General features: G+C 45.7%; 1 protein-coding gene across 1 annotated transcript in view; it reads left to right on the top strand.

Annotated features, from left to right (window-relative positions):
- Positions 1–11,543, top strand: part of LOC146653922 (von Willebrand factor A domain-containing protein 5A-like) — a 35,629-nt gene that overhangs the window by 12,449 nt on the left and 11,637 nt on the right. The window contains exons 16-18 of the mRNA XM_085380097.1: positions 7,614–7,634; positions 7,975–7,989; positions 8,254–8,277. Of these exons, the coding sequence (XP_085236223.1) occupies positions 7,614–7,634; positions 7,975–7,989; positions 8,254–8,277 (60 nt within the window). The remainder of the gene's footprint in view (positions 1–7,613; positions 7,635–7,974; positions 7,990–8,253; positions 8,278–11,543) is intronic.

Genomic DNA, 11,543 nt, shown 5'->3' on the forward strand with positions numbered 1-11,543 from the left:
GTGGGTGCCACAGTCTCCCACTGAAGGAGCTGCTCAGTGCTGTCACAGTCTGCTGCATGGGGTGGGAGATGTTTTTCTAAGAGTGATGACAGCTTAGCCTCCATTCTCCTGTCACTCACCACCTCCACTGGGTCCAGAGAGCATCCTAGAACCGAGCTGGCCCTTCGGATCAGCCTGTTCAGTCTCTTCCTGTCCCCGGCAGAGATGCTGCCGCCCCAGCAGACCACACCATAAAAGATAGCAGAAGCCACCACAGAGTCATAGAAGGTCTTCAGGAGTGGGCCCTCCACTCCAAACAACCTGAGTCTCCGCAGCAGGTACAGCCTGCTCTGCCCTTTCCTGTAGAGGGCGTCTGAGTTATGAGTCCAGTCCAGTCTGTTGTTCAGATGAACACCAAGGTACCTGTAGCTGTCCACAGCCTCAATGTCCATACCTTGGATGTTCAGTGGTTGCAGTGGAGAATGCTTGTGCCTGCGGAAGTCTACCACCAGCTCCTTGGTTTTACTGGCGTTGATCTGGAGGCACCAGTCCACAAAGTCATGAGTCAGTCCTCTGTACTCCTTGTCGTCCCCATCAGTGATGAGGCCGACTATTGCAGAGTCATCAGAGAACTTCTGCAGGAAGCACTGGGTGGAATTGTGGGAGAAGTCTGCAGTGTAGATGGTGAAGAGGAACGGAGCCAGAACCGTTCCCTGTGGGGCCCCCGTACTGCAGACGACCCTGTCCGACACACAGCCCTGAGTCCTCACATACTGTGGTCGGTCGGTGAGGTAGTCCAAAATCCAGGTAGTGAGGTGATGGTCCTCTCCAGAGTTCTCCAGCTTGTCTTTCAGAACCGAGGGAAGAATAGTGTTGAAGGCACTGGAGAAATCAAAGAACATGATTCTCACAGTGCTTCCAGCGGTCTCCAAGCGAGCGAGGGAACGATGTAGGAGGTGAATGACGGCATCATCCGCTCCAATGCCAGGCTGGTAGGCAAACTGAAGTGGGTCCAGTGATGAGCTTGTTAGGCGCCGAAGCTGAGCAAGGACCAACAGCTCCAGGGTCTTCATCAGGTGGGATGTCAGAGCCACCGGCCTGTAGCTGTTGAGGTCCTTGGGGCGTGAAGTCTTTGGCACTGGTACAACACAGGAGGTTTTCCAGAGCTGTGGGACTCTTCCCAACCTCAGGCTCAGGTTGAAGAGGTGCTCCATCACCCCACACAGTTGGTCCACGCAGGACCTGACGACCCTCGAGCTGATGCCATCTGGGCTCGCTGCCTTCTTGCCATTAATCCTCCTCAGTTCCCTCCTAACCTGGGTGGCTGAGAGAGACAGGCTGGAGCCTTGTGTTGAGTGTGTATTGGATGCTGTTGTTGGAGGTGGGGAGGAGTGAGCAGGGTGAATAGAGGAGGTGTGAAGTGTCTGAGGTGTCAGAGGTGGAACAGCAGCAGTGGGGGTGGGTGAGTCTGCAGCCGATGTTGGAGACTGCCTCATGGCTGAATGAAATCTGTTGAAGAAATGATTCAGTTCATTTGCCCACCTCACATCCCTCCCAGGCAGAGAGTTCTGATGTTTGTGGCCTGAGATGGTTCTGAGGCCTCTCCAGACTTCACCAACATTGTTTTGCTAAAGCTGGTTCTCCATCTTTTGCCTGTAGCTGTCCTTCCCATTCCTTATCAGTCCCCTCAACTCTCTCTGCACCCTTTTCAACTCCTCTATGTCTTTGGATTTGAAGGCCCTCCTCTTCTGCTTGAGGACGGTTTTAATTTCTGGGGTAATCCAAGGTTTGTTGTTGGAGAAACACCGTACAGTCCTGGTAGGTACGGTGTTATCCACACAGAAATTAATATAGTCAGTAATGCATGTAGTAAGGCTGTCGATGTCCTCTCCGTGGTCGTCACAGATCACCTCCCACACAGTCGACTCAAAACAATCCTCAAGAGCCTCCTCGCTCTCCTCCGACCATCTCTGTACTGTGCTGGTGGCTCCCTGCGCACTAAGGGCTCATACACAGGGACAAGGTGCACCAGGTTGTGGTCAGATCTGCCCAGTGGAGGGAGAGGTGATGAACTGTATGCCTCTTCTGCATTGGCATACAGTAAGTCCAGTGTTTTATTGTCTCTGGTTGGGCAGGTCACATACTGGGTGAAGGTGGGCAGTGTGGAGTCCAATGAGGCATGATTGAAGTCCCCTGATATTATGAAAAGGGCTCTCGGAGATTGTGTTTGCAGTCTGCTGACCACTGAGTGGAGAGTGTCACAGGCTGCATCCGCGTTGGCCGAGGGGGGGACATACGCTGTTATTGCGATAACATGCGAGAATTCCCGGGACAGGTAGTACGGACGCATGCTAACGGCCAACAGCTCAATGTCAAAGATCTTACGTTTCCAATAATTACAGAAGGAAGAGATGGTCGATAACGTCTCCTTCTCGGGCGACGGCGCTCCTTCCCAGCACGACACCCCCGTCTTTTCCTCCTCAGCTCGCTGGGAATGTCGGGTCTGTCTGCCGGCAGTACCGCTGCGGGACGCAGCGCTAACAGCTGATCCTTACTGTAAACAAAGGATCCCTGCTCTGGGTCCCCAGACACGGGTGAAAAAAGTAGAAATAAACTAAGAAAAACGACCAGAACTAGCACAAAACGGTAGAACATGGTTGCAGAGTCTAATTACTAATACGTTAGTTATAAAAAATTACGAGAAGAAAAAGATAAGAAAGAAAGAAACTCAGAATGAGCAGAGCTGCTGTAACAGGCTGCCGCACACGGGGGGCGCCGGAAATAAAGATATAACGAGCGGTCACGGTCACGGTCACGTGGCTTTCTGTTGCCCTGGAGCTCCACCCATTTGTAGTTGGGCAACAGAAGATGCCTGGGACAGTTCAGCCATAACTTTAAACTTCTCCTGCTCATACATGCTTGGAACGATCTTGTCACACTGAAGTGGACGCGCAACGAGATATCATAGCATGGCTCAAGCACGTTCATCACATTTTAAACCCCTTGTTTTGCACAACAGAATACGGCCTCCCATCTTCAGCTAAACACCCCAGTAGCTTTTGTAATAGCTTTAGCCCGGTCGGATTGGGCAGCAAAGGGCTGCTTAAATGCCGCAAACTCCTCTGCTCCGCCACTTGGACCGCTAGCGCTGGCCATAACTATCGCTTGACAGACCCACCAAGCGCACCATACTCATACTTTTTTTTTCTTTTTCGAATCGCGATCGGTTCGGATTTCGGATCAACCGTGATCCGTTGCACCACTATTCTTCAGCGTGTGTTACTGTGTTACTCGCTCAAATGTCCACTTCATACCTGTAGCTCCTCTCTCACACTCAGAGCTCCCCACCAAATCCCACTCATCCACTTAAGACTATCACTGGATTGGCCAGAATACATACCAATTAAATTAAAGAAAATACTGGCACTTCTAACATAAATAAAACATGCTGACTAAGTAGTACACATTACATCTGTCACTTTTTCAGTTTACTAAAGACACAATTTTTTTTTACCATTGATGTGCTAAAATCTAAAGAGGAGCGGATCCGACAGCGACTTACAATGCTTCTAGATAAGAATACTCTTGAAAAGGTGTTTGAATTAACTGAGAAAGCTAGTCTAGCACAGCATGAAAAGTCTAAAACCAGACAACAAGGGACATTTCACTGGTTGTGCGTCGGAAACTACAGCAAAATATGGAGATTGTCCTCAACAGACACCTATGAGAAGACCATAGAGGGAACAGTTCACTCTGCCTGGGATAGGGTTACTGAGACCCCGCCCTCTAGTCCGGCCCGGGGAGGTTGCCGGAGGGTGAGCGTCTGGTAGCCGGGCCCAAGTCCATGGGGCCTGGCCAGGCACAGCCCGAAAAAGGGACATGGGCCCATTGTCCTGCAGGTCCAGCACCCACAGGAGGCTCCGTATCAGTCGGGTGCATTGTGTACCGGGCGGCGGCCAGGAGCGGTGGCCCTGGTGGACCGAGCCACGGCTACCAAGACTGGCAATTGGAACATGGAATGTCACCTCTCTGGTGGGAAAGGAGCCTGAGTTAGTCCGTGAGGTTAAGAGGTACCAGCTAGATATAGTCAGGCTAATCTCAACACACAGCTTGGGCTCTGGAACCAGTCTCTTGGAGAGGAGCCGGACTCTGTCTCAGTCTGGAGTTGCCCCTGGTGAGAGGCAGCGGGCTAGGGTGGGTATCTTGGTATCCCCTCGGCTTGCTGCCTGTATGTTGGGGTTTCTCCCAGTGGACGAGAGGGTTTTTTCCCTGCGTCTCTACGTCAGGGAATGGGTCCTGACTGTTGTCAGGATTGGGGCTGCGGCTGCAGTGATGCAGACACTGTACTGGTCTGTTGTGGTGGAGAGGGAGCTGAGTGTAAAAGGGAAGCTCTGAATTTACCGGTGTATCTACGTCCCTACCCTCGCCTATGGTCACGAGCTGTGGGTAGTGACCGAAAGAACGAGGTCACGGATACAAGCAGCAGAAATGGGCTTCCTCCGAAGGGTGGCTGGCCTCTCCCTTAGACATAGGTTGAGAAGTTCGGCCATCCGGGAGGGTCTTGCTGCTCCTTCACATCAAAAGGAGCCAGGCATCTGACAAGGATGGGCGCCTCCTGGGTGAGGTGTGTTGGGCATCCGTGAGGATGCCCCAGGGCAAACCCAGCACATGCTGGAGAGATTATATCTCCTGAGAACGCCTTGGTGTTCCCCCGGACAAACTGGAGGAGGTGGCTGGGGAGAGGGAGTTCTGGGCTTCTCTGCTTAGGCTGCTGCCCCTGTGACCCAGCCCCATATAAGCGGAAGAGGATGGATGGATGGATGTCCTCAGCAGTCAGAAAAGAGAAGGATGCCACACCAAGGATTTGTCTGACAGACAACTCACCCAAGCAGAGAAAAACATCCTTGCAAAAGGATTGACTTTGGTGTGACACCGAGACAAATCCTGCTAGTGGAACTGATCACATCCACAGAAACAGCAATCCAAAACAACAACATTGCAAATGTGGAAGCAGAGCAGCTATGGACAAGAGTTTCGGCCTGTCTCAGCAATGCAACATCAGCATGGAGAAGCGGAAGGCACTCACATCACTTAGTAATGACAACAACATTATCATCCTTCTGGCAGACAAGAGTAGGTGCATGGTTTTACTAAACCAGAAAGACTATCATGAGAAACTTTTTTCGCTGCTCAGTAACAAAAATGCCTCTAAAACGAAACCCAGGAAGTGGTTACAGGAAGAGGGTGATAGATGTCTGAAACAGTTAGAACAAGACAATGATATTGACCGGGCATCGTACCACAGGCTATACTCAGGGGAATCTACACCAAGTCTGTATGGTTTACAGAAGATACATAAACAGGGTGTACCTTTAAAGATCAGTTGTCTGTATGATCAACTTGGTCACCTATAACCTCACAAATTTTCTGGCTTCAATCCTCAACCCAGTGGTAGGCATGTCCGAACACCACATCTAGAACACCTTGAATTTGGTTGAGAAGGTAAAAGATGTCATTATGAAGGCAGATGAAACAATGGTCTCGTACAATGTCACATCTCTTTTCACTTGAGTTCCAGTCACTGAAGCAGTGGTTAGTAAGAGATTACAGGATAATCCCAACTTCAGCAACAGGACCACTCTCAGCATCTACCAAGTGTGTTTGCTCTGCCCCTCAGCCCTCTGGTTCCCACAATCCTTCTGGGAAAAACACAGAGGCAGCCATCAGTAAACTCCAGACTGCGTCAAGCACACACTCACTGACTTGCTGGGAAACTAACAGGTAGTCATGCAACGATCCCAAATTGATAGGAGCTCAGCCACTCTCTATAGCTCCCTCCAGATGAGGCTGATTAACAGCAGGTGTGTGTCATCATCCACTTCAGGTGTGACCAGCCTCCCGGCAGGACACACCCACCAGGCCTGAGAGCACCTGTAGGCCGGTTCTTCGCACAAACACACATCCACACTCCTATACACACACAAACATGGAATCAAGGGACAGGAGTACCAGACAAACACATGGCCTCAGACTAAGACAGAGCAGCACATAAAGACAAGTTCGTAAAGACCCAAATCCCTGACTGATTCCCCAGTTTCACCCATTGTAGCCAACCATGCAAAGTAAGTGGAAAAGAATGCTTTGTTATCCTACCCTGGAACACCACTAAGTCATTGGTTAGGATGTGTAGATGAATGACACCTGGGTGAATTAGTTCACTGGAGCACAAACTTGGTGTCATCTGCAACACAGAGCAAACATCATCCCCACAGATATAGCGGCCAGGCAGAAGAACATCATATCAAGAAGGCCTGCCCTCTAAAAGAATGAATTAATGAACACAGAAGTTCGATTAAGGGAAATGATTTAACCAGTCCTGTTGCAAGACATTTTAATCAAAAACTTTATAATTCACCTTTATTTTATATAGTCATTGAAGCCATTAAACACAGTCAAAGAGGGGGTAATATTAATTTTATCTGATAAAAAAGAGAAGCATTCTGGATATTTTGATTAAAGAGTTTCACTTTACAGGTATAAATGAAGATTTATCTTTTAATGAGTTTCTGTGATTTTTACTTTTGTGTTTCTGTGTTTTTAAGAAGATTTTTGGACATATGGGGAATTGTTTTCCCTGTTTTAATCTGTAGTGGTTCAGTTCAGAGCCTATTTGTGTTGTGTCTTAACCAATCAGCCATTAACACCTCTTTAAATGTGAATTGGTCAGCTTGTTTATTTGTAAATGTATGATTGGTCCACTTGGATTTCTTCTGTGTCCTTTTTTTATTTAAACAAAAACTGTTTGATATTTCGTAATGACTCTGATGAAGGCCACAAGCCAAAAACCATTGGTCACCCAACAGAGTTGTTGTTCAGCACTTTGAGTGTTGCTGTAGTCTTCACGTCATCTTACAGTAGTTTTGACCCAGAGGATTCTGCAACTCATGATAATATTGTTGTCAGTGTCATCCAGCAACTTTTGGTGTGTAAGAGTTATGTTTGAAAGCTATGTATTATTTAGTTATAAAATCAGTTCAGAGGCCACTGAACCCAAGTGACAATAAAATAAAAAGGCAAGGGTGAGATGGTTAGAATGTGTGCAGAGTAGAGACAGTGGGCTTAGTGGAGAAAGGATGTTTAGGATTGAGCTGAAAGCAGGGAGAAGAGAAATAGAAAAGCAAAAAATTAAAACCAAAGGGATGAATGCTAGAATAAAAAAATCTCGCCTTAAGGTTCATGTTATATCTCTTTCCATTGTGAATTTTAAAAATTTCTATAAAGATATTTGCTGACTGACCTGTTTTGGGAGCCTTCTATTTTAAAATCTTTGGTTGAATAAGATGGTTGAAAGTTTGTTGTAGAATGTGTTGGGCATACCCTGTTTGAACCCCCTTTGAAGTTTGGAGCTCTTAAGCTATTTGAGTTAATAGAACTGTTTTTTAAAAAAAGTGTTTACATGACTTAATTTAAGTAGTTTCAACATTTGAATTTACAGTGTTTTGTGTGTACAAAATTTAATGTTGTGATATTATTCCAAGTACCTTTTGAACCCCTTGATTTGAATCATGATAAGAAGTCCAGTTGATATATTTTGCCACTTATATTTAATCTTATTCTTGTCTTCTGTCTCACAGATGGCCGTGCACACCCACCTGGTAGGTTAGAAGCTGTGTCTCTGTGTTGTATAAATATAGTAAATGACAACAAACAGTAAATAAACCAGCACATTTCTGTGACACAGCTGCTGTTTAACTACATTTCAGCTTTAATGTGAAATGCAGTTTGTACAGGAGCTGTTATGGGTTTTTGTTTTCGTAGTTATTAACATATAGTCCGTTGTCCAAAGCACCAAGTGAATATGAATATTATTTTGCACAATGTTTAAATTGTTTTTGACTGCTCATGTATGAAGCTCAACAACCAAAAAATTTGTAAATTATGTTTGCTAACATGTTTTCACCTATTTTCTTACTTCTTTTTTTTTGTCTTTCTCAGCATTCGAGACATATCGTAAGAAACAATGCTTTTTAAAAAAAATATATTTTGTGTTTTGTAATTATTAACATAGGCTGTTGTCTAGAGCAACAAGTGATGAAGATTGAGTTGTTACAACTTCTGTGATATTTCAAAGATTACTGAATAACTTTGTAGACTTTAAACAATGCTTTTAATGCGTAACTAATTATACCAACATCAGAAGCCAATCACTGAATCTGTTTTCTTTCTTTTCTTTTTTTTCTGTTGACCTCGTATATCTATTTTATCCCTGACCAGAGCATTATCAACCTCTAAGACCAGGTCAGTTTAAAAAAGTTCTTTTTTCATTTTTTACATTGTAACATTAATAAAGAATAAGAAGAGAAAACATATAAAACAAGAAGCATTCAGACAGCACACACCTCTGTGATGGCAGACTGAGCTGGGCAGTATTTTTGTTAATAGTATTGTATTCTTTTCTTCATTTTATTTTATTTTGTGTGTTCTTTTTAAATGTACTTTAAAAGTTTTTAGTACAGTAAAAACAAGTCCAAAGTACAAGCTCTTGCCATTTGCTCTCCTATAACTCATTTAGATATACTTGACAGAACTTTGAGTGTAAAATTTAGTTTTTTACTTGTGGGACTGTAGCACATGTGTGGCATTCATTTCTTTGTTTAGTAAAATTAATCTCTGAGGTTAAAAATCTGTTATCTGAGCAATGTTGGGCAAGTTACTTTGAAAAAGTAATTAATTATAGTTACTAGTTACTTCTTCAAAAAAGTAACTGAGTTAGTAACTCAGTTACAAGATTCAAAAAGTAATTAATTACTAGGAAACGTAACTATTACGTTACTTAAAAAAAATGTTTTAACCCTCGGGGGTCCAGGGTGTAATTGGCCGTTTTTGACTATTGTATCACTCCTCCTGTTTTATACCTGGAGACACTGTTTACACTGTAATCTGTCTTTGGTGGCTTTTTGGCCGCACCTGTAATATTCAGCAGTTGCTTCATTGTTCTGACACACGACACAAAACTATTCACTTCAGTACACACTAACTACACAAGACAACACACTAACTACACACTCCAAACACGCTAAATGTCACAAATCTCTCTCTCTTTTTTTCCGTTCTCTTTCTCTCTCTCTCTGTCTTTCTCTCGCAGCCACCCCTAAAACTTACCCCTCTTCCTAAACCACCTAATGTCATGTTGCCATATTATTTATTGATCGGTCGATATTCTACATTTTTCCACCAACACGAAAGCAGTGTTTTTTCTTTTCTTTTCCTTTTTTTCGTTTTTGGTTATAAGCAGAGAGTGCTTGTTAGCGCTGTCCTTAGACAGTAAACGTGACGTGAGGAAAAAAACAAAGTGTATATATTGTTTATCATGCCTCTGGTCAACACAATTTAAAAATGGTATATGGCACCTTAATTTGTCATCTTGAAGTGGTCATGTGATTGGTTTACCATGACTACTTTATTCTTCCTCAGCCAAAAAGCAGCACTCATGCAACTGTTTTGCCCCCCCTGGAACAGGTGTTGTGGCAAAAAGTGATAGTCTGCCAGAAAATGATTGCCGTCCGCGGGTTTGTGTGCAGCTGCTTAAAGCTGTAACACCCAGATTACTTACCTTGACAGCTACTTCCGTGCAACCGATATAATGTGCAGTTGAAGACAGCTGAAGTTGAAAAATAGTAATGTGACTGCACCGCATTTTCTTATTTGTAACAGTAACAGCGTGGTAACAATAGAAAGAGTAATTAATTAGATTGCTTGTTACTGAAAAAAGTAACGTCGTTAGTAACTTCGTTACTTTTAACCCTGTTATTCACATCCCTGTATCTGAGTACATATATATATATATATATATATATATATATATATATATATATATATATATATATATATATATATATATATATATATAACACCCAGCACGCCCCTGCGGGCGGTTTATCCTTCAAGCTCGGGTCCTCTACCAGAGGCCTGGGAGCTTGAGGGTCCTGCGCAGTATCTTAGCTGTTCCCAGGACTGCGCTCTTCTGGACAGAGATCTCCGATGTTATTCCCGGGATCTGCTGGAGCCACTCGCCTAGCTTGGGAGTCACCGCACCTAGTGCTCCGATTACCACGGGGACCACCGTTACCTTCACCCTCCACATCCTCTCGAGCTCTTCTCTGAGCCCTTGGTATTTCTCCAGCTTCTCGTGTTCCTTCTTCCTGATATTGCTGTCATTCGGAACCGCTACATCGATCACTACGGCCGTCTTCTTCTGTTTGTCTACCACCACTATGTCCGGTTGGTTAGCCACCACCATTTTGTCCGTCTGTATCTGGAAGTCCCACAGGATCTTAGCTCGGTCATTCTCCACCACCCTTGGGGGCATCTCCCATTTTGACCTCGGGACTTCTAGGTTATACTCGGCACAGATGTTCCTGTACACTATGCCGGCCACTTGGTTATGGCGTTCCATGTATGCCTTGCCTGCTAGCATCTTGCACCCTGCTGTTATGTGCTGGATTGTCTCTGGGGCATCTTTACACAGCCTGCACCTGGGGTCTTGCCTGGTGTGATAGACCCCAGCCTCTATGGATCTTGTACTCAGAGCTTGTTCTTGTGCTGCCATGATTAGTGCCTCTGTGCTGTCTTTCAGTCCAGCTTTGTCCAGCCACTGGTAGGATTTCTGGATATCAGCCACCTCCTCTATCTGCCGGTGGTACATACCGTGCAGGGGCCTGTCCTTCCATGATGGTTCCTCGTCTCCCTCCTCTTTCTTGGGTTTCTGCTGCCTGAGGTATTCACTGAGCACTCGGTCAGTTGGGGCCATCTTCCCAATGTATTCTTGGATGTTCGTTGTCTCATCCTGGACTGTGGTGCTGACACTCACCAGTCCCCGGCCCCCTTCCTTCCGCTTAGCGTACAGCCTCAGGGTGCTGGACTTGGGGTGAAACCCTCCATGCATGGTCAGGAGCTTTCTTGTCTTTATGTCAGTGGCTTCTATCTCCTCCTTTGGCCAGCCTATTACCCCAGCAGGGTACCTGATCACGGGCAGGGCGTATGTGTTGATGGCCCGGATCTTGTTCTTACCATTCAGCTGACTCCTCAGGACTTGCCTGACCCTCTGCAGGTACTTGGTGGTTGCAGCCTTTCTAGCGGCCTCTTCATGGTTCCCATTTGCCTGCGGGATCCCCAGGTACTTGTAACTGTCCTCTATGTCTGCAATGTTGCCTTCTGGTAGTTCAATCCCCTCAGTTCTGACTACCTTCCCTCTCTTTGTTACCATCCGACTACACTTCTCCAGTCCGAACGACATTCCAATGTCATTGCTGTATAGCCTGGTAGTGTGGATCAGTGAATCGATGTCTCGTTCACTCTTGGCATACAGCTTGATGTCATCCATGTACAGGAGGTGGCTGACAACTGCTCCGTTCCGTAGTCGGTATCCGTAGCCAGTCTTGTTAATGATCTCACTGAGGGGGTTCAGGCCTATGCAGAACAGCAGTGGGGACAGAGCATCTCCTTGGTAGATCCCGCACTTGATGGTAACTTGTGCTATGGGCTTGGAGTTGGCCTCTAGTGTT

The sequence above is a fragment of the Rhamphochromis longiceps genome, linkage group LG14 (genome assembly GCF_057381845.1).
Source record: "Rhamphochromis longiceps isolate RC_006_pf linkage group LG14, R_longiceps_female_GT1.1, whole genome shotgun sequence".
NCBI lineage: Eukaryota > Metazoa > Chordata > Actinopteri > Cichliformes > Cichlidae > Rhamphochromis > Rhamphochromis longiceps.